Genomic DNA, 23,149 nt, shown 5'->3' with positions numbered 1-23,149 from the left:
AAGTGGTATCAGAGAAACCTGGATTCAAATCTGGACAAGGCCAATTCTTCCCTGTCTCATCTGGGACAAGATTTAAACTTGCCAAGCCTCAATATCTTAATGCATGAAAGGAAGTTGATTTGAAAATGTTTGTGTTGTGGGGTTCTCATGAGAATAATATGAGAGAACATATGCAAAGGGTTCAGAAAGGTTCATTGTGACCTGAAGCTCTTTTTTTTAAACAAAAAGAACCTCCCATTACAAATTTACAGAAAGTCTATATTATAAAATAACTAATAAAAATGTTCTTTTTTTTTCCATTTCCTAGATACTAGAAGTGGAGGGAAATGAAAACCAGAAGAGTGGCACATGAGCTGACACAGAAGAAACCCTAGATGGGGGTAGGGGGGTTATAAATTGGAAAATACCCACTAAAGATGAGAAGCTTCAGTTCTAACCTTCCCACAGGAACAAGATACAGGTGTTGGGATCACTCAGGGTAAGGTAAGAGTGAGAATTCTGCATAAAGTCAGGACTTTTGAAAGGCTGCACCCTTAAAAGGACTAGAAAAACTTCCCCACCAGTGCACAGACATAACAATAGGACTTGTCTTTTCCTAGTCTCCCATAGAAGCACTAAGTTTGCACCAGGGATGGTTTGGAGTTGAACTTATACCATCCACATTGTACAGTATTCTCTACTCAAAAAATTAACAAATAAACAAAACACAGATCCCAGGCTGGTTAAACCTCCAGGTAAATTTGGTTTACCTCCTGGTAAAACCAAATAAAACCTCTCTGTAGGGCCATTCTTACAATTCGGGCAGCACAGCATTCTCACAGGGAAAGAAATCATCAATGAAAATGGCAAACTGGGCCTGGCACGGTGGCTCACGCCTGTAATCCCAGAACTTTGGGAGGCTGACGTGGGCAGATCACAAGGTCAGGAGGTCGAGACCATCCTGGCTAACACGGTGAAACCCCGTCTCTACTAAAAATACAAAAAATTAGCCGGGCATGATGGTGGGTGCCTGTTGTCCCAGCTACTCAGGAGGCTGAGGCTGGAGAATGGTGTCAACCTGGGGGGCGGAGCTTGCAGTGAGCTGATATTGCACCACTGCACTCCAAGAGTTTACAGACACAACAAATAAGAGAAAGGACAATGCAAGAGTTTCTGATAGTTGAACATTCTGAAAGACTATAAAATACATATGTTTAAAATGGTTAAAGGGAAAAAGAGGGCCAGGCACAGTGGCTCACACCTGTAATCTCAGGACTTCAGGAGGCTGAGGCAGACAGATCACTTGAGGCCAGGAGTTCAAGACCAGCCTTGTCAACATGGCAAAACCCCATCTCTACTAAAAATACAAAAATTAGCCAGGCATGGTGGTGCACACCTGTAATCCCAGTTACTTGGGAAGCTGAGGCACAAGAATCACTTGAACTTGGGAAGTAGAGGTTGCAGTAAGCTGAGATCGCACCACTGCACTCCAGCCTGAGTGATAAAGACTCTGTCTCAAAGAAAAAAGAGAGAAGAAATAGAAATCATAATGAAACACTAGGCAGGTTTTTTAAAAAACCAAACAAAACTTCTGGAAATGAAAAAATATATAGTCATCACAATTATAATGTTAATGAATGGATAAAATTGTAGATTAGATGGAGTTAAAAAGAGAATTCATGAATTAGAAAATATATATAAGGAAATCATCCATAAGCATGCACAGAAAGATAAAGCAATGGGAAGTATGAAAGATAAGAGAAATAGAAGAGGAAATAATAAGGTTCATCAAATTTGTAATAGGAAGGAGCAAACAGAATTAGAAAGTGGCAATACGAAAAGATACAACCATCAAGAATTTTCAATTTATGAGTGCAAAAGGATTATTGGGGGGAAAAAAGGATTTTCAGTAACAGTGAAAAAGATAAATCCTCACAAGGAAGAATCATCCAATCCCCAAGCAGATTAAATATAAATAACTCCATGCCTAGACACATTATAATAAAATTGCAGAACATCAAAACAAAATCTTAAAATCCACTAGAGAGAAAAGCTATATCACCTGCAAAGGAACAATTAGACTTACTACAGACTTCTCAATAGCGACCACAGAGCTAGAAAATATTGGGATATTCCAACTATCTTCCAGCATGCTGAGGAAAAATAACTGTCAACTTCAGTGCTCTATATTCTGCAATATTATCAGTGAAGAGGAAGAATGAAATTTAAAAATTTTAATCAAAGACTTACTACTCACAGACCTTTGAAGAAAGCACCATGAACGCTGTACTGCCATAAGAAGGAAATTGAACTCTGAAGGAAGGAATGGGTGAGCAAAGAAAATGCAAACCATACGAGTAACTCTAAACAAGCATTGACTGTAAAAATATACAGATAATAGTGACAAAGGCTTAGCACATAAGTGCTTGACAAATGTCTATTGGTTGGTGATTCTTGACGGTGTATGCCTCTTCTGAGACAATTCTGCACATGTTTTGGGCATGCAACTCAGAAGCCCTTCAGCTTATGGCTGTCACGTTCCATTTACTTGTTTATTTCAGGAACGTTTCACCATTTCTGGTCTAACAAGAGTATTCCTTCATAATTTAAGTGCAACTTTGTGCTTATTATTTTATCTTTTTAACTTTTGCCAATTTTCATTGGTAAGGGAGGGAATTCCAGTTTGCATTCAGCCTACTATTTCAAAATCCCACTCAACAAATTTTTATTGAACTGGAAAAACCTACTCCCACCCCTCTGGTCATGCTTCAAGAAGAACAATCCTCATTGCCTGCCAAATTCGAGTAGTCAGATTTTTACATGGTGGCTCAAGGCTCCAAGTATAAGTATTCTAGCAACCAAAACAAAGCCTGGAATTAATACAGTGTCACTCCAGTTTTACCACATTGGTCAAGGTAGTTATAAGCCCACCCGGATTCAAGGGAAGGGGGCATTGACCCCACCTCTCAATGGGAGGAGTGTCACACAATTTGGAGGTCATAGTTTAAACTATCACAAGCATTTGGAGTGCAGCTAAAATTGTGTGCAACTAAACATAAGAGGTAAATAACAACTGTGAAATGTATAATTTATTGAGCATATACTATGTTCCAAGCACTTTACTTCTATATTTTGTTTATCCTTACAAAAAAACCTGTGAGACATAGGTAGGCATAATACTCCTCATCTTACAGAGGAGGAATCTGCATTCATACTGTTGGCATGAATACCCAAAGTGTTTCAGTTAATGAGTGGCCAAGTTCAGATCCAAGGCAGTCACACTGCAAGGCCACGCTTTTACCCACTGTGCTATACTAATTTTTAAAGTCACTGAGCAGAGATAACTTACTCTAGCCCTCGCTCACTGAAGCTGCCTGTGAGGAATTCAAGCTTGGGGCCAGCCATCAGGAGAGGGAGGTAGCATCCCAGAGCAGGGCTTCCTGTGTAAACAGGAGGCGCATGGGAAGCGGCACTGTGGTGCTGGGACAATGGGCAGTGAGCAGGCAGGGCCTCCTGTCTCCGGTGGGTGCTCAGGGCTGCAGGCGGCTGGGCAGGAACAGCTGAGGTCCTGACTCCCTGACGCCTGGCCCAGGAGAGGAACTGCCCTTCTCGTGGCTTTCCCAGGAGGAAGTTCCCCACTGATTCCCGGGAAGCCCTTCCCATCACAGGCCTTGGCTGTGCCTGGGCCTCCTCTTTCTTCTTAAGGAGCATGTTGTCTTTGGGGCTAATCTGGGATACAGGCCTCTTCTGAAGTCCCCATGGCCTGGAGGTTTGGAGGGCGTGAGCAAGCAGGCCAAGCCCAGATGCCAATGCAGGAGGCAGCCACTGCTGAATGTGCACTAAAGAAAAAATGCATAGGGCATTTAAAAAAAAAAAAAAAAAAAAAACTTGAGGCATGTAAAGAAGAATACTTGACTCCACATCCCAGCTCCAGCTCTAACTAGTTATGTGGCCTTGGGCAAGACACTTAACCTTTCTGAGCCACAATGTCCTCATTTGTAAAGTGAGAAAATAATATTTATCTGGAAAGGGTTGTTTGAAGGTTGAATGAGATAATGTTTGTAAAGTAACTGACAACTAGTAAGAATAATTGCAACTAAGGGTATTTAAAACACATAAGTAGACTCCCACCTTTGACAGGCAACTAGTCTACAGTGTATCACCTAAATTTTCACCATCACAGAGACGGAGTCTCTTTGTACCAATCACCAAATGGGGGACAGAGCACCCAATGCCTGGGAAGCCAGAGAAGGTGGGTCTTGGAGAGGGTTCTGAGTGGACCCTAACCACTATCTTCCCAAGGCTTCCGTGGGACCACACACTTGGCCACCTCTGCTTCTTCAGCTACTCCTGCTCCATCATTTTACCTTCCCCCAACTCTACTTATCTCTTTTCTTTAATGTTCTCCTCCTCTCTGTCTCTCCACACCCTCCTTGAGTGACTTCATCTTGTCTCATCTGTAGACTAAGAACTCCCAAACCTCTCTCCTGAGTGCAGACCCGCATGTCCAACTGCCTCCCAGACATTTCCCCCTGGATGTCCCTCAGGCATTCAAATGTAATGTGTTCCACACAGAGATCATCATGTTCCCAAGAGACCTGTGCCTCCAGCCTTCCCTGTCTCAGGGTAGCCACACCCTATGCCTAGTAGACCAAGTCAGAAAACTGGGAGGTGCTCAATCCTCCCTCACCCTCACACCTAATCAGCCATCAAGACTCATAGATCCCATCTCCTAAATGTCTCTCCAGGTGGACCCTTGTCTCCAACTGTCTGCCCCTTCCTTAGTGCAGGCCCATCTTCTCCCACCTGGACTCTGCTTCCGGTTTAGCACCCTCCCTCCATCCTCCACACTGCAGCCACCTTCACCTTCTTAACATATAAAACCTCTCCTTCACTCCCATTTTACACCCCTCATGTTCACAAGATAAAGTTCAAGCCCCTCAAGGAGGCACCCTAGGCCCTCAGTGATGTAGACCTTGTCAGCCTGTCCAAGCTCATGGCCTGCTGCCCGACACACCTCTCCTACACTGGGCACTGCCAACCCCAGCCACAGGTGCTCTCCCTGTGAGGGAAGGGACCTCAGCTCTGGGCCTTCACATACATGCTTCCTCTTACTGGAATGCCTTCCCCACACCTTCTTTGGCTCTTATGGGTCCCTCAGGACACAGCCCCAGTATCACCTCCTCCAGGAAGTCTTCCCATGCTTCCACAGCCTCAACCTTCCCCCATCACAGTATTTATCAAAGTAAACTGCTTTTGTCTGTTTACTTATCCAACTCCCCACTAAACTGTACCTCCCCAAAGGCAAGAACAAGACATTCCTCTTCTCCAAATCCTCACTCCTAGCACAGGGCGTATAAAGAGGAGGTGCCCTAGATACATATGTTCACTCAAATGCATGAATGACAACTTCTACCAGCCAGGGGGTGGTGCTAAAGGCAGTCCTTGGGAGACAGTCAATCTCAAGTAAACCCACATATGTTGTAGAAGCTTCCTCCTCCCAGAAGGCAGATATGGTTTAAAGTTTGCAACCATCCGGCTACAAAGCCCTCAGAGCCAAAGAAAATCTAGGGGATCCTAACAGAAATCCCCTCCCAGGCATGTTGGGGGCCAAAGTGGGTGGATCCCTTGAGCCTAGGAGTTCGCGACCAGCCTGAACAACATGGTGAAACCCTGTCTCTACAAAAAAATACAAAAAATTAGCCAGGTGTGGTGGTGCATGCCTGTAGTCTCAACTATCCAGGAAGCTGAGGCGGGGGTCAGAGGATCACCTGAACCCAGGAGGCCAAGGCTGTGGTGAGCCATGATCACACAACTGCATCCAGCTTGGGCAACAGAGGGAGACCCTGTCTCAAAAAAGATAAAAGAAAAAGAAATCCCCTTCCAGGCAGGAAAAATGGAGAAATACCAGTAAAAATATTTGGTAAGCACAGACTGCCATATATAGTATGCATTCAATATGGATAGTCTTCCTAAGACTCAACATGGAGAGAAAAGGGGACAAGGACATGGCGGAGGGGAGGCAGGAGGGTGAGCACACACACGTGCACACTCCGGCACACATTTATCTGTGTGCACAACTATGTATTCATATCTGTGTGCACGTGTGTGCAAGCATGCAGTGTATACGTGCAACCATGTGCGTGGGCACAGCCAAGCCTACATGATTATATTACTCCATTCATGTACTCTTCAGATTAAGAAAAGACCATCTCTTGGCATATAAAGAATGTCCCAGAAGACTGCCCAGTCCCAAGACCCATGAGCACCCATTTCTCATAGAAAAGTAAAGTTAGGGCAGTCCCACCTGTTCTTAGTGAATGTGCCAGCCATCCCTACACAAGGCACGCACCGCATCTGGACTTCACCGCATCTTAAAGTTGTGCCTGCCTAAAGAATGCCTTCTCTACTCCTTCTTTTGGCCTTAAAAGCCCTCGTTACTCGGCCCTGGAAGCGGCCACAGTAAAACCCCCCGTCAGTCCCACCATCTTAGAACGGATCCTTCCTTCCTTTCCTGGAACAGGCATCCGTGGCAGGACTTCGCCGAGGGTGACATTGGGAGCGTGCAGCGTGGGAGAGCCAGCAGGCATCAAGAAGACAGGAGGAAGGCGAGGTGACCGGTGTGCAGGACCCCAGCTCTCAAGAGCTGCTCTGGGCGCGTGCGTCGGTGCCCGGTGCCCGTGCGCCCGAGGTCTGAGCGGCGATGCCGGGGCGCCCCGCGGGCTTCCTGCATCACCCGCCTGTTCCGGGCCCTGGTCCCCACCGCCGGCTGCCGCTTCCGGCCGGCCTCTGCTGGGAAGGAGCGCGGTATAAAAGTGAGGAAGACCCCCTTGCTGCGGCGAGCCCCGCTTCCGGGCCGGAGGGACGCGCCACGCTCGTCCTACACCCTGAGTCCTACACCCCTGAACACCACGTCAGGCCTGGAACAACACCGGGAAACGTGCCTTCCTTCCTCCACCCAGGAACCTGGCCGGACTGCCCGCAGCCTTTGCCTTGCAGTCCTCTCCCATCCTGAATCTCCCGCCTTTTCGTGCTACTGCCTCACTATCCATGAACACATACGAGGACCCCTAACATTTGACCTGGATTCTTCCCCACCCCAACTTTCCACAAAAACTAATAACAATTGCATGTCTAATCCCACACCGGACTAAATCTTCATCTAAAAGAAAGAAGCTCTAAATTCGAAGTCCCCGGCATTCGCTCAACAAACATTTTCTGTCAGAGGTATTACACAGCAGGCCCTACGTAAAACAAAATGAATCAGAACACAGGCCTGCCCTCAGGGAGTTCCGTCTAGTGGAGGGAGATAGACAAATTAACAAATAAATTACAGCTTAAGGTAATATCTGCTGAGATAAAAGCAAGCACAAAATTAGCTGGACGTGGTGGCCGGCACCTGTAATCCTAGCTACTCAAGAGTCTGAGGCAGAAGAATCGCTTGAAGCCAGGAGGCGGAGGTTGCAGTGAGCTGAGATCACTCCACTGCACTCCAGCCTGGGCGACAGAGCTAGACTCTGTCTCCAAAAAAAAAAAAAAAGCAAGCACAGACAAGGTGCCATAGGAGCTCAAACATCAAGCTCAGCCTACTGAAATATAGGATTGGGACACGGAAGACCTCCAAGTCCTCTAAGAGGAGGCAACCCTTGAGCGAACTTGAAGGATGAACAGCAAGTAGCTGAGAAGACACTAATAGGCAACTCCCCTTCACCATGCCCAAGTGGGGCAACCTGAAGGCCCACATGGCCAAGGTTGCACCTGGTTCAGTGTGAAAAGTGGGGTGTGCAGGGTCAGAGCACCCAGAACATGGATATGCTGAGATGACCAAATGGCCTGCTGAGGGTAGGGGCCAGGCCCAACTCCCCTTCAGAGCCCTGCTTCTGGCTACAGTAAATACTCAAGGAATATTTGTTAAATTACAGCCAATGCTTAATGATCTCTGTGGGCCATATGTGTGTTTTCTTCCAAACCAGACTAAAGAAAAATTTTCAAGGGTAGAAACTACTCTACATCTTTTCTTATGCTTGCCAGAGCACTTGGCACATACCTGGGCACCTGTCAGGTAAGCACCTGAAAGTTTCCCTTGTTTAAAGCAATGGGAGTCTATCCTCCGGTCCTCAGCACCTGCAGTGGCATGGTGGCCAGCTCAGCCCTACTGTGGCCTCTCCTAGGAGACTTGGCCCTTATCAACAAGGCCTTCCCATATTGCCCAGTTTGAAATCCCTCCTTTCTTCCTCTTCCCTCCTATAGCACCTGTGCCTTGAGCTGAGAGAGCTGTGGAGAGGCTTGTACCTGTCACCTGGGGCTTCCTGTGAGCAGAAATCATGCATTGCTCCTCTCCACTTCCCCACCCATAACAGTCATTGCACAGAAAAGGGGTTCAACAAATGTATGAAGAAACAAATGATGTGATGGGGAGTTGGTGCTTTCTCATTCATTCTTTCTTTTCTTCCTTTCTTCTTCGGGGTGGAAGACATCACCTAATGTCTTTTAAGAGCCCACGAATTCAGCTATTTCCTAAATGACCCCTGGAGTTCCATCATCGTTATCATCAGATATAAGAAGAATCCATCATTCATCCTGCCTGTCCTTCATGGGCCTGAACTCAGGGCAGTCAAATGGTTGATAAGGAAAAATTTTCCTTTATGGAAGAGTTTGATTAATTCAATAAGATGAAATGATAGAATTAAAATATCACTGTTTTGCAAACCCTAATGAATAATGACTCTAGGTGGTGATCATTAATGACTGTTAAAAATCAAAATACAAACAACCCAGGTATTAGTGTTCTGATGGAGCTACACAACACTATCTATGAAATGTTCTTACCAAAATAGCAAACTTGAATCTAACCAAGCTTCTAGTTCTACCAATGTACAGGAAATACAGAGGACAGAGGAGCATGTTAAAGGATGTCACAGGAATGCAGTCAGCAAAATCCAGGTTGTGAGAAACTCTATAGAACAAGTGGTCCAGTGTCTTTAACAGATATATTGCAAGAAAGAAAAAAAGAAAACAATGAGAGATATCTATAGATTAAAAGTGACACGAGACATATTAATCAAATGTCATGTGTAGTATAGATCTTGTTTGCATATTGATTCAAGCAAACTAACTGTAAAATCTTTTTGAGACTGTTGAGAAAATGTGAGCATTGAATACCATGAGCTGGGTATTCACTACACTAAAAAAAATCACTGTTTTTAGGTATGATGATAATATGATAGCCACAGTAGTTTTGGAGATTTTTAAAGTATTTATATTTTAGGGATGTAAACTAAAATATTTACAAAAGAAGTAATAGATATGATGTCTGTGGTTGGCTTCAAAATAATCCAGTGGGGAAGGGGTGAGGAACTGGCTGGGGCTGTAGAGGGAAGCAGATGGGGGTTCAGTGTACTATTCTCTCTCCCATTTTGTTGGTTCAAAATGTGCCACAATAACAAGTTAAAAAGAGATCAAAGGTACAATATGATAATATTACTAATAACAAATTAATATTATATTCATACTATTAATACTATGAATATATTACTAATCATTGCTAGAGCCTTTTAGTGTTTCCTCTGTGCCAGACCCTATACTAAATCTTTTCATACAGTATGTCATTTATTTCTCAGGAACCCTGCAACATAGATACTATCATCACCATTTTGCAGATGAGAGAAATGAGGCAAAGAAAGGCTGGATATTGGGCCCAAAGTCACACAGCAAATAAATCACAGAGCCAGAATTTAAGTCGAGACCTGCTAAAACCTGAGCCCACATTTGCTTCCACTCCACCATCCCACTTACGGGCATGGACTCCCTGAGGTATAGGCATCACACTCTGTTTCACAGATGTAGATGAGGCTCTGCTCAACAGTAACTGGTGAAGTTGAAAATCCCTGTAACCTTTCATCCAGCAGTCCCACTTCTTGGTAAACTGTAGCACGTAAGCACTAGCAAACATGCCTAAGAATATCCATAGCAAGACTATTGGTAATAGTAAAGAATAGGAAATAACCCAATGCTCTTAACAGGAACATGGATAAATAAACCATGATGTATTCATACAATGGAATGGTGCAACACAGGGAAAATGAATGGAGCTTGTCTTTGTGTGGCAACCAGGAACTTTTTCACAAACATAAGGTTGAATGAAAAAGCAAGCATGTGTCTTTCTGCAACAGCAGGATACCATTTATATAAGTATTGCCTAGGAATGGGTACACACATAGTACAAGTGCAAAAGCAGGTATGGGAATCTTAAGCACCAAATTTACTGTGGTGATCACCTCAAGAGAGAGAAGGACAGAGGGGAATCGAGGAAGCCAGGGTCCTCAATTATATCTGTAAGATTTATTTCTTTTTCTTTTTTGAGATGAAGTCTCGCTCTGTCACCCAGGCTGGAGTGCAGTGTAAGTTGGCCAGGCGCATTGGCTCATGCCTGTAATCCCAGCACTTTGGGAGGCTGAGGCGGGCAGATCTTGAGGTCAGGAGATCGAGACCATCCTGGCTGACACGGTGAAGCGCTATCTCTACTAAAAAAAAAATACAAGAAATTAGCCGGGCGAGGTGGCAGGCACCTGTAGTGCCAGGTACTCGGGAGGCTGAGGCAGGAGAATGGGTGAACCTGGGAGGCGGAGCTTGCAGTGAGCCAAGATCGTGCCATTGCACTCCAGCCTGGGCCACAGAGCGAGACTTTGTCTAAAAAAAAAAAAAAAAAAAAAAAAATCAGCTGGGTGTGGTGGCACATGGCTGTAATCCCAGCTACTCGGGAAGCTGAGGCAGGAGAATCATTTGAACTAGGAGTCAGAGGTTGTAGTGAACCGAGATCGCATGACTGCACTCCAGCTTGGCAACAGAGCGAGACTCCATCTCAAAAAAAGAAAAAAAAGAAAAGACTTGTGTTAGAGTGGCTATGAGGAAACAGGAGTGCCACACACTGTTGGCAGGAGTGTATTCTGGCTCAATCTATAAGGAATTTGGCATAATCTATCAAAGTTATAGGTGCATATATCCACTACCCAATCTTACACTTTTAGAAATCATTTTATAAATATATATACATACTTACAAAATGAGATATATACAAGTTTATACAGTACTGTATTGCTTGTAAAAGCAAAGGATCAGAAACAACCTGCAGTTCTAAAAAGAGAATGCATTGATGTGGAAAGATTTCTAAGGGGCAGAACACTGTGCATACGATGCTGCCATAGGCAAAAATTGAAGGAGTGCGGGAGAATGTATGTGGGTACGTTTGTATGTGCATAAACTATGTCTGGAAGGATATACGTGAAACCAGGGTCACTGGCTGCCTGTGATGAGGGTGACTTGGGGGACAGAAGTGGGAGAGAAACTTTTCACTGCCAGCCTTGTATATTTTTCAGTTTTGGTCCATGTGAACACATTGCCTGCTCAAAAAATGATTTAAAAAAAATTAAAACTCTGATGCAAGGTGAAGTTCCATCATTTCCAAGGATGGTATGAGTACGAATTGGAACAGAGGTCTGTTAGCCACCCAACGGCAGTGCCTCCCAGCCTGTCAGTGGTGTGCATAGATGACAGTGCCAGGCATAAGAACCTCTGCTGCAGCTGCACTACCTCCCTCTGTGTGCTTCTGAATCTGAGTTCCCAGCACCCGCATGAGGAGGTCCCTTCCTGTTCAGATATGCTACCAGTCCTTGGTCCTCGGGAGTACTGCCTCCAAGCAAATGGCCAGGGACAAGAGCTTCCTGGAACAGGGAACATTGGGATCCTGGACTGTCCCCACCCAAAGCTCCCAAATCCTGACTACTGCTTCCCCAACAAAAACCTGCTTGTACCACCACAACAGCCTGTCAGCAATTACCCCCAATTATAAACCCAGAGCCCAGCAAGACCTCAATTAGTCTAGAAAGGGGCCTGAGGAGGGGCCACCTGCAAAGCATAGAAAACCCACATATGGCCTCCACCCACAGAGTAGCAACACTCCTCTCAGTCAAGCTTAGGGGCTTGGAGACTTGGAGATTTGGTAACCCATGGTCCCAAGGAGGAGGCTGCTGGTTCTCCCTCCCGTGGTGACCATTCCGTGCAGGGCCTAGTCAAGCACTGTGCCTAGAGGGGCAGTTCCCCAGACTTCCTGCTCTCTCCCTGCTCAGACCACACACATCCTCCCTACTCACCACGTTCCAGGGCAAAGTGCAACATCTCTCGACAAACCTTGCAGAGGGATGCCTTAGGCATCAGCCTCTGAAGCCCACCATGGGCTTGGCTCAGCATGCTGGGAGGAGGACCAAATTCCCATCTCTTTCCAGGGAAAGAAAGGCTCTATATTATCCTCTGCAGCATCCAGAAACAGGCTGGTCCCTAGTCCAATCTTCTGCAAATTCCCTGAGAGGGACCTCATTAGGTTATTAAGCCCGGGACTTGGCAAGCTCTGAAGTCTTCACTAAATTGGCCCCCATCCTCTCCTTCTTCACAGTGAGTGTGTGGCTGTGGGAGAGAAACTGTGTGCATATGTGTGTGTACACAGATCTCAAATCTAGGTGTGAGAAGGTATGCAGAGAGGACCACAGGTTGATAGGAAATGAGTCTGTTACCTGGCAGCTGGATTTGGTCAGATGGAAGGGAGAACTTCCTGACCTCACAGGAACAAGCAGAGGTACATGTATGGAAGTGAAATTCAGAGCCCACAGTCAAGTGGTCACTTATCAGCTGGGGGCCTTTGGCAAGTTACTCACTCTCTCTGAGCCTCAGGTTCCTCAAGTGTAAAATGGGAATAGTACCAATTCCTTGGGTTTCTCATAAAAACAAAATGAGATAATGCATGTAATGTTTCTGGCACAAAATAAGTGCTTAATAAAGGATAGCTATTTTTTTGGCCAGGTGTGGTGGCTCACGCCTGTAATCCTAGCATTTTGGGAGGCTGAGATGGGAGGACTGTCTGAACCCAGGAGTTAAAGACCAGCCTGGGCAACACGGTGAAACCCCATCTCTACAAAAAATACATAAATTAGTTGGGTGTGGCAGTGAGCACCTGTAGTCCCAGCTACTCAGGAGGCTGAGCCCAGGAGGTCAAGGCTGCAGTGCGCCATGATCACGTCATTGCACTCCAGCCTGGGTGACAGAGTGAGATCTTGTACAACAAAAAACAAAAAAGCTGTTTTTTCCAGTTATAGTAATAGTAATAATAAGTGCAGGTAAATAGTGGTTTTTAGAGAATGCTATCTATAAGGAAAAGGCCCTGTTAAAGTATGTTTGTCTATCTGTGTACCACTGTATTTGGTTTTATCACTTTGGAAACTGTTTGGCAGTATCTACTGAAACTAAATATATGCCTACTCTTACAATTCACTCAAGAGTAGCAAAATGCCCTTCACAAAAAAGACATGTACAACAATGTGGGCAGCAGCTTTATTTATGATATCCAAAAAATGGAAACAAACGTCCCTCAACACATGGATGGATAAGCAAATACTAGAATATTACACAGCAATAAAAAGAAATAAATGTCTAACACATGCAACAAGACCAGTGAATATTAAAAATATGTTGTGCAGAAAAAACTAGACATAAAGGCATATATGCTATACGCTCCATTTATATGAGGCTCAAGGCAGGCAAAGGTTATTTATGGTGATAGAAATCCAAATATGGGTTCCCTTTTGAGGCAATACTGATTGGAAAAAGATATGAAAGAACCTTATGACGTGCCAGAAATGCTCTATATCTTGATCCAGGTGGTGGTTACATACTGCATTATATGTCATAATACATCAACCTGTATATTGTTTACCGTCTACATACAAAAATACGGAAAAAGCCTAAATGCCCATCAACCAATGAGGGGATAAAGAAAATGTGATATATATACACCATGGAATACTACTCAGCCATAAAAAGGAATAAAATAATGGCATTCACAGCAGTCTGGATGGAGTTGGAGACCATTGTACTAAGTGAAGTAACTCAAGTATGGAAAACCAAATATCCTCTGTTCTCACTTATAAGTGAGAGCTAAGCTACGAAGACGCAAAGGCATAAGAATGACATAATGGACCGGGCGCAGTGGCTCACGCCTGTAATCCCAACACTTTGGGAGGCCAAGATGGGCAGATCACTTGAGGTTAGGAGTTCAAGACCGGCCTGGCCAACACGGTGAAACTCCATCTCTACTAAAATTACAAAAATTAGCTGGGCATGGTGGTGCATGCCTGTAGTCCCAGCTACACAGGAGGCTGAGGCAGGAGAATCACTTGAACTCAGTAGGCTGCCGTGAGCCAAGTTCACGCCACTGCACTCCAGCCTGGGCAACAGACTGAGACTCTGTCTCAAAAAGAAAAAAAAAATTATATAATGGGGACTCAATGGTGAAGGGTAGGAGGGGGGTGAGGGATAAAAGATTACACACTGGGTATTGTGTACAATGCTCAGGTGACAAGTGCACCAAAATCTCAGAAATTACCACTAAAGAACTCATCCACGTAACCAAAAACCACCTGTTCCCCCAAAACTATTGAAATAAAAACTAAAAAACTGACCAGGCATGGTGGCTTACACCTGCAATCCCAACACTTTGGGAAGTTGAAGCAGGCAAATCACCCTGAGCTCAAGAGTTCAAGACCAGTCTGGCCCACATGGCAAAACCCTGTCTCTACCAAAAATACCAAAAAAAAAAAAAAAAAAAAAAAAATTAGCTGACTGTGTTGGCTCACAGCCATAGTCCCAGCTACTTGGGAGGCTGAGGCTGAGGCTGAGGTGGGAGGATCACTTGAGCCTGGGAGGTGGAGATTGCAGTAAGCCGAGATTGCACCACTGCACTCCAGCTTGGGCAGCAGAGTGAGACCCTGTCTCAAAAAAAAAAAAAAAAAAAGTGTTTAATAAAGTTATACCGCATACACACACACACACACACACACACACCCATCTTGGCATGAGGAAAATCTCCAAAGGTAGAACAGTAATACAAAACTCAGCCTTTCTCCCTCCCTTCCTCTGGACTTTGTGCCAGCTAGGCATCTAAAACTGCCTTCCTGCATGGCAGTTGCCTATCGTCTTTAGGCAGGGCCCACTTTGTGGGCGAAAATTGAGCCAGGAATGAGGACCAAGGGGGAAGGGCTCTCTCTGGCATCCCCTCATAGGTTAGCATGGGGCTGGAGACTGCAGGCCTTACCTTGCAAGCCAGTTGCCCTGAGTGCAGAGACCTGTTTCCAGTAAAGTCTAGTTTGAATGTTTCAGACAGGTCCTCACCCTGATTGGGGACTAGGGAGGTGTCCTTGTCCTTGCCTAAGGTTCAGCACCATGGTCATGCAGCTATAATGAGCAAGTAACCCCAAATGGCAGAGAACTCTCAGATCCTGAGCTGGCTCTCAATGGTCAAACCACTCTTCCTCAGCTACAGTCCCTTTCTTGGAAATTCTAACTTCATTATAAGGAAAGTGGCATTTCCCAATTCTGTCCAGTGGAACCGCTTTCTAATTCTATTAAAAAGTACTAAGCCCATCTGGTGGGAAGCACTGAGTGTGGAGCAGAGGGCAGAGTCTGCCCATTAGCGCTTACAGTCTGGGTGTGGAGAGCGGCAATGAGGCAACTTTTAAGAGCACATCATGTTCCCAAGCAAGTATGAGGCCTACTGGCAAGGCACTCACTGTTCAGAGCTGAACAAAATGGCTTTGGGCCATAGATGTCATGAGGGACATCAGAGGATGCTTGTCAGCAGCTCCCACCACCCTAGAATCCGGCTCTGAGAGCATCCCAGGGGTCTTTGGAGGGAGGAGGGCCTGACTTGGCCCAGGACCCAGCCCCTTCTGCCTTTTTCCCAGTTGGCCTCCACCATGAAAAAGGCCTACAACTGCCTTGCATTCTGCCTGATTGACGGTGAGGCACATACTCCTTGGGACAAAATAGTGTTGGTGGACTCATACCCCCACATCAGCAAGGTAAAGAGGAGCCAGAGCTCTGGTCTACTGCCTCTCAGCCCTTCCTGGGGGAGAAAGAGGGGAGCTCAATGAGACACTTAACAACAGGAAACAGCTCTCATGTGTGAGTTCTTCCCAGAGTAGGAGGTCGCTTCTCTTTCCTCTTTCTCAATCTCTCTCTCTCTCCCCATTCCCCTGTTCTCTCCCAAGCACATAACTGACTTTGCTAATCCCAGCCAGGCAGACTAATACCCACTGACTTCAGACTTGGTGCTATGTGGGTGTCTGCTGCTGCAGCAAGCTCAGCAGAGCTGTGAGACAGAGATGAAACCTGTGTGAGTGGCCTGTGCATGTTAAAGTGTATCTGGAATGTGCTCAGTACCTGAGCTTCTCTGTGGTCTGCGCAGCAATCCCACCATGAAAACACCCAGGTGGCAGCCCAGTCACCCCAATCACAGGCCAAGGACATCAGAGAATCAACAGGCTTCTGGGAGTCAGGCTTGTAAACATGGAGCCCAGAGATCCTCCTGTGCCGTGAGATGGGAAGGTGAGCAGAGTGTGGAAAAAGCTTAGGGTCTGCACATTGGCTTGACATGTTTTCCACCGACATGTGCAGGATCTGAATTAGTATGTGTAGCTGGTGAGTGTGAGAGAAGTAGGCGGGGAAGGAGAACTAGAGGGGATCTGGAGTTGACCGAGATAGAGAGAGAGAGAGAGAGAGAGAGAGAGAAGTGGATGGAGTAACGTGACCTAAGTGGAGGGACACCGGGTCCCTGAGGTGTGGGTGCAAAGGGAGGTGTGAGGGGCCAGGAGGGCGTGAGTGCTGACAGTTGTTGAGGAGTGGAGTGTATGGGGATGTACTAATAGACACAATGAAGCGTCCCTTTGCTGGCCAAGCACTGCAGAGGCCATCCCTACAAGCAGAGAGTTGCAGCAGGCTCTATTCTCTCCCGCTCAGGAGTGGGAAACCGGCGGGTGTTTCGGGGTCCCGCTAGGAAAGGGGACCGCGGGACCTGGTTCAGGCAGCCGGCGTCGGCGCGGGACGAGCTGAACGGTTCTAGCGAAGCGCTGCCTGCCTCAGAGCAGCCGCGACGCTCCCCTAGTAGAGCTGGGCCACCGGGAGCCAGAGGCGAGGGCCGCTTCTGCCGCTGTTGCAGGATTCCCGTCCCTGGGGAGAAAAGCGTCTCCATCAGAGCGGAGCAGATTGCTCGCGCCGGCTGTCGGGACCTCCGAGGCGCGGGGCCAGACTGCGAGGAGGCGCGGGAGCTGAGGCTGCGCTCGGTCGGCGGTTCACTGGAACCGTATCCGCAGGCGGCGCTCCGGTGGGACCCGGGTCAGGAGGCACCGTTGGCTGCTCAATTGCAGCTGCGGAACCCTGGAAAACTGGGGCAAAGAGGCAGTGATCTCTGCCCAGCCCACCACCCTGGCCTCTGCCGCCCCAAGGTCACTAAGCCGGGGCCCTGCGTCGCCCCAGTGCCGCGGAGAGAAAAGGAACCGGCCCGGGCGTCCACAAAACCTAGGCACAGTATGCCCTGTTCAGAGACGATCCCGACCCCACCAGCAACCAGCCTGCCTCCGAAGGCTGAGAAAAAATCAAGGCGTCCCGCACCGTTTCCTGGAGCGCCCGCTTCACCCACCTCTGGCTGGGCTGGCAAGGAGAGGATTGTACTCTCTTCCTAGGCTCCTCTGTCTCCAGCTCGAAGCCCCTGGCTTTTCCGCAGAGGCCTGGAGGGGACCTGAAAGTAATCATTCTGCCAGGCTTCTTGCCCGCATTTTCTTGCCTGTTTTCTGAGCCTTCGAATGCCGACCGCCATGTAAAGGCACATCTTGGGGAGACTGATTCCAGCCCTTCCCGGGGTGCACGCATCAGGCATCCTCTTCTGCACCAGGGCTGGGGGTTCTGTTCCTCCACGGAACAGTCAGAAATCAATATTTTCAGAGCAGAACTCCTTTCTACTCTGAAAATCCTTTAGAGGAACTCCTTCATTTGCCCCCAACCCCTACACACACACACACACACACACACACACACACACACACGCTCCTTAAAGGCTGAAAAGGGAGCCGAGTATGGAATTCAGGGAAGTGATGACACACACAACAATGCTGTTACACCTGGCTGCTGCAGGGCTGAGCAGCGGAAATGCCTGTGAGAAGAAGAAAGAAAGAGAGAGAGAGAGGCAGAGAGCCAGCCTGGGTGGTCAGAAAAAAAAAGAAAAAAGAGAGAGAGAGAAAAGGAGAGAGGAGCCCCCACCAGGATAGGGCCAGACCCAGCTGTTTTTCCCCCTGCCCAGGCCCTGGCTGGGGGAGGATAGGCACTAGGCCAATCTGCAGCAGCCCCAAATCTGACTCACTACTCCCACCCAAAGCCTGGGCAAGGATGGGGGTAAGGAAGAAGAAAAACATCTGCACTCCTGCTCAGAAAGCAGCAGCAGGGATTCTGCAGAAGTGCTGCTTCCCCCATGTCTATTGGGTGCAGTGGGAGACCGCCCATAAAAAAAAACCAAGCTACTTTGTGGATAGCCTTGCTCCCTCTCATCCTTGTGACCAGGCAAGGGCTGCCCTGCTGACCTCTCTGGTGTCATCTTCAAGATGCTGAATTCCAAAGAGCCCCAGCACCCTTGTGCTCCCTCCCTTTCATCTCAGAATGCAGATCAGAGGCCTGAGTGAGCAGCAGACAACACTTGTAGATGGCCTGTGGATGCTGGAACTACAGGCCACTGAAGGCTCCTTGGGCTTCTGGAGAACTCTCAGAGTGGAAACAGCCTGGGAGGAAGAAGCAGTGACAGGCATTGAGCCAGCCACTCCAGACATGCCAATCACTAACGCACACCTACAGGACATCCATTCAGTCCACCTTCCTCCATAAGGCAGCCTTGCCCCACTCCTCAGCACCAAGGAGTTTGGGGTTTGAGGATTCAAAACACTGGCCATCTGTCTCATACTTTATAACTGCAGACTTTTTGTTAAGGCCAAGTTAAAAGGCACTGTTAATGAGCATACTGTTAAAAGGCACACCTGATTTTCCCTGAAACAATCTCTGTACATGCTGATATAACTGGATTCCCATCAGAATTCTGCTTAAGGTAGGTGACAACTAACTCCTGATCTTCTGGAGAAAGATCAGAACAAATGTCTCATCAGGAGAGAGATTTGAACAAGTCCCTCCCTCAGCCTGATGTTTTTCTTCCCAGTCTGTGGCGAAATACATGCACTGGGAGGGAAAGAGGCATCGAAGAATTGTGAAAGAAAGGAAGAAAGAGGGGAAGGAAAGAAGAAAGGAGAAAAAGAGAAGACGCTATATCCACCAGCTACATTTACTCTGATACTTGATAAACATATTATGTAACTATCAGTATCAGTGTGTTTTACCTTGTAAATACAAATCTCACACCTTGTACATGTGCATACCTGTGTTTCTGAGCAGCATACATGCACCTGGTATCTCACCCATCTCAAGGACAGCTCTTCTCCATGACTTCCATATGTGACCCCTGTGCACACACATACACAGTCCCGCAAAGTCCCGGCAACATCCCCGGCTGTATTAGCGCAATAGCTGAGGGGCATCTACTTGGTGCTGTTAAAGCACACATCCAAGCTTCACTCCAACCCCATAGGATTAGTACAGGGATTCCAAGGAGGAGCCTGGTTCCTAGATCCACTGGCAACGCAGGGAGAGGCAGAGGTTATTCAGGCGGCGCCCCTGTACGACTATTCCCAGAGATCCTCTCCCCAGCCCCATTCCAGCCCAGTCACTCTGAGAGCGAGAGGGACAGGCCAGTCGGAGGTTTCTTCGTACAGTCACACGCGTTTCTGTGCTCATTTTCCCAAAGACTCAGAGCAGCTCTCCCCACCCTACCCCGTCCGGCCCTGCGCCGTCTCGCCCCTCCCCAGCCCCGAGCTAGTTCAGCCTCAAGACAGCAGCAAACGGCAGAGCAAAGGAGTCGTTTTCTTTCACCTGAAAGCCGCGAGGAGGCTTGGAGCGCCTCTTCTCGCTGGGGCCCGAGCTTCCTGGGCTTTGGCTGGGTGCGAGTGGACCCCACCGGGGTCCTCGTCATCTCCCAGCCCAGCCCGCAGAGAGAGTACCGGCAGATTTCAAGGGCGCGTGAGCCTGGCTGTCGGCTGGGCCCCGGAGGCTCGCCGGGCGGGGGCAGGCCGGTCCAGGCTGTGCGGGGCGTTTACAAAAAGTGACTTGGAGATGAACTCGCCCGTGCGCGGCTGGCCGCCCCGCTATAGGGGCGAAGGCGCCTGACGCAAGCGGAACTCGGTGGAGCCCATACGAATCAGAACAGAGCGAGGCTCCTGGCGCACTAGGGACTCCAGGAGGCAGCTCTGCCAGAGACGCGGGTCGTGCTTCGGGAAACCGGGGGGCGGGGGGAGGGGAAGAGAGCAGAAAAGAAAACCCACCAAGGCGGGGACTGGCCTGGACGGGGAGGGGCGGCGAGGCCGGAGCCCCTCTCTGTTGGGCGGACTCCCCATGGCCAGAGGCTGAGCTCCACTCCCGCCGGCCGCTCCCTAGGGGAAGGGGAAGGAGAGGGGAGAGCAGCGAGAGGCCTCCAGCAAGCAAACGCGGGCGGCATCCGCAGTCTCCAGAAGTTTGAGACTCGGCCGTAAGCGGGCTTGTGCGCCCCAACTCTTTGCCGCGCCAGCGCCTGGAACGGAGAGCAGAGGCGGCCCGGCCGCGGCGCTCCGGCTTTGTCATGATGGCCAGCTACCCCGAGCCCGAGGACGCGGCGGGGACCCTGCTGGCCCCAGAGACCGGCCGCACAGTCAAGGAGCCAGAAGCGCCGCCGCCGAGCCCAGGCAAGGGCGGAGGGGGTGGCGGCGGGACAGCCCCGGAGAAGCCGGACCCGGCGCAGAAGCCCCCGTACTCGTACGTGGCGCTCATCGCCATGGCGATCCGCGAGAGCGCGGAGAAGAGGCTCACGCTGTCCGGCATCTACCAGTACATCATCGCCAAGTTCCCGTTCTACGAGAAGAACAAGAAGGGCTGGCAAAATAGCATCCGCCACAACCTCAGCCTCAACGAGTGCTTCATCAAAGTGCCGCGCGAGGGCGGCGGCGAGCGCAAGGGCAACTACTGGACGCTGGACCCGGCCTGCGAAGACATGTTCGAGAAGGGCAACTACCGGCGCCGCCGCCGCATGAAGCGGCCCTTCCGGCCGCCACCCGCGCACTTCCAGCCCGGCAAGGGGCTCTTCGGGGCCGGAGGCGCCGCAGGCGGGTGCGGCGTGGCGGGCGCCGGGGCCGACGGCTACGGCTACCTGGCGCCCCCCAAGTACCTACAGTCCGGCTTCCTCAACAACTCGTGGCCGCTACCGCAGCCTCCCTCACCCATGCCCTATGCCTCCTGCCAGATGGCGGCGGCCGCAGCGGCTGCAGCAGCGGCGGCTGCGGCCGCGGGCCCCGGCAGCCCCGGCGCGGCCGCTGTGGTCAAGGGGCTGGCGGGCCCGGCCGCCTCTTACGGGCCATACACTCGCGTGCAGAGCATGGCGCTGCCCCCCGGCGTAGTGAACTCGTACAACGGCCTGGGAGGCCCGCCGGCCGCACCCCCGCCACCGCCGCACCCCCACCCGCATCCGCACGCACACCATCTGCACGCGGCGGCCGCACCGCCGCCTGCCCCACCGCACCACGGGGCCGCCGCGCCGCCCCCAGGCCAGCTCAGCCCCGCCAGCCCAGCCACCGCCGCGCCCCCGGCGCCCGCGCCCACCAGTGCGCCCGGCCTGCAGTTCGCTTGCGCCCGGCAGCCCGAGCTCGCCATGATGCATTGCTCTTACTGGGACCACGACAGCAAGACCGGCGCGCTGCATTCGCGCCTGGATCTCTGAGAGCCCACCGCATGCCGGTACAGACGGATGCGAGGATGCAGGGACGCGCGACGCCGGTCCTGGTCGCAGCCGACGCCGCCGCCGCCAGCCGGACCTCACACCCTCTGGGCCCGCCTCTGGATCCAGCGCCCGGGGTCCCTTTGTGCTTTTTCGCTCTCCTCAGCTCCTCTTTGTTCCCTCTGCTTGTCCTCCTGTGCTCACCTCCCTGACCTCTATGCCCTTGCACTCCCCTGGCCTGAAGCCGCCTCTCTGCGCGCTTTTTACTGGGCTCGTCTCTTTCCGGAGCCCCAGCGTCTCCCGCCCAAGTTGACCGCGGAAAGGGCCCGGGGCCGAGGTGCGACCGGGCGTCGGCGGCGCAGACCTCTTGGCCTTCTCTCACAGGTCGGTGCGCTCGCGCTGGGCGTTCCCCGCCCGACTGCCGTGCAGTCCATGGCTAGACGCGCCGGACAGGACTGGCGGCGGGACCCGCGCTGCCTGAGAAAGGGACAGACCAACACGTGTGTTTGCTCCGCGAACCCTCTTGAAGCTGTTCAGAAGCCGCTTGACGCGGGGTCCACTGGGCGGGGCGGGGGTTGGGACCCAGCGGGAGCCGGGACAGCCTGGCTCCGCGGCCTGTACTCGGTTTACACCGCGGGCTGGCGCGGAGGGAGGCCGCGTTTCCTTCGCTGTCAGTCCGGTCGCTTCGGGCACCTCCGGGCCCCGGCGGCTGGCTAATGTTTTGTTTAAAAGATCGGTGGAGCTTTTTAAGAGAATATTAAAAAAAAAAAAAAAAAAGTAAGGAGAAAAAACATTCACCGGGCAACCGGGGAAGTATTGTGGCCTTGGAGCTTGCTAAATCCAAACATGAAAATCAAAAGCTTTAGTATTCCTCATCTTCTCTTCTGGAAGATTTGCGTGAGAGTTCCTGTCGGGCCTTCAAAAAGCTGTGTTCAGAGGTAGGAGAATATATCCACTAAATATGGTTTCGTCTACCAATTGGGGAAGTTTCACCCTCTCCCTATCTGAAGAAAAAAATCAAAAACAAATGGCCCCGGATCTTCCGATGCAAGTCCTGGATGCAGGGAGATCACTGCCTGCCTGGCCCACGCTGCAGGGACGGCTCGTCCTCCCTGCTTTTTGTTTTTCAAACGTCCTGCTTCTCCCACCTTGGGAAGGAGAAATGTGAAACCCGGCAGCGGCCGACCTAGGTGGTCTTGTGGCCCGGAGCCGGCCCGGCCTGAAAACCATAGACCTGGTTGTACTGTAACTTGTTTGGGGGACCAAATTTTCTAGAGAGAACTAGAGCACTTTTGTTGTGTTTTTGTTTTTGTTTTGTTTTGTTTTGTTTTTGTTTTTTGCCTTGTCGATTCCCGAATAAATTTTTTGTTCTTTCTTTTAACACGGACTTCTTTATTTCCGTCGCGCCTAAGTTCAGCAGCTAGTTCAAAGCGGGAGATTTTCAGCACAATTTTC

The 23,149-nt window shown here is 49.6% G+C and overlaps 2 protein-coding genes across 2 annotated transcripts; one reads left to right on the top strand and one right to left on the bottom strand.

Moving 5' to 3' along the window:
* Positions 1–13,347: 13,347 nt before the first annotated feature.
* On the bottom strand, positions 13,348–21,264 carry FOXL2NB (FOXL2 neighbor). Its single transcript, XM_015132079.3, is given in 4 exon segments — positions 13,348–17,031; positions 17,645–17,671; positions 17,674–17,763; positions 19,825–21,264. Coding segments are annotated over 4 exon segments (525 nt in total). The 5' UTR covers positions 19,925–21,264; the 3' UTR covers positions 13,348–16,723.
* On the top strand, positions 16,706–23,075 carry FOXL2 (forkhead box L2). Its single transcript, XM_015132080.3, has one exon. It carries the CDS (start codon positions 20,567–20,569, stop codon positions 21,695–21,697), a length of 1,131 nt encoding a protein of 376 aa, XP_014987566.3. The 5' UTR covers positions 16,706–20,566; the 3' UTR covers positions 21,698–23,075.
* The last annotated feature ends 74 nt before the right edge of the window (positions 23,076–23,149 follow it).

This window comes from Macaca mulatta, chromosome 2 (genome assembly GCF_049350105.2).
Source record: "Macaca mulatta isolate MMU2019108-1 chromosome 2, T2T-MMU8v2.0, whole genome shotgun sequence".
NCBI lineage: Eukaryota > Metazoa > Chordata > Mammalia > Primates > Cercopithecidae > Macaca > Macaca mulatta.
Note: the sequence above shows the minus strand (reverse complement) of the source record. Positions and strands in the feature narration are given on the sequence as shown.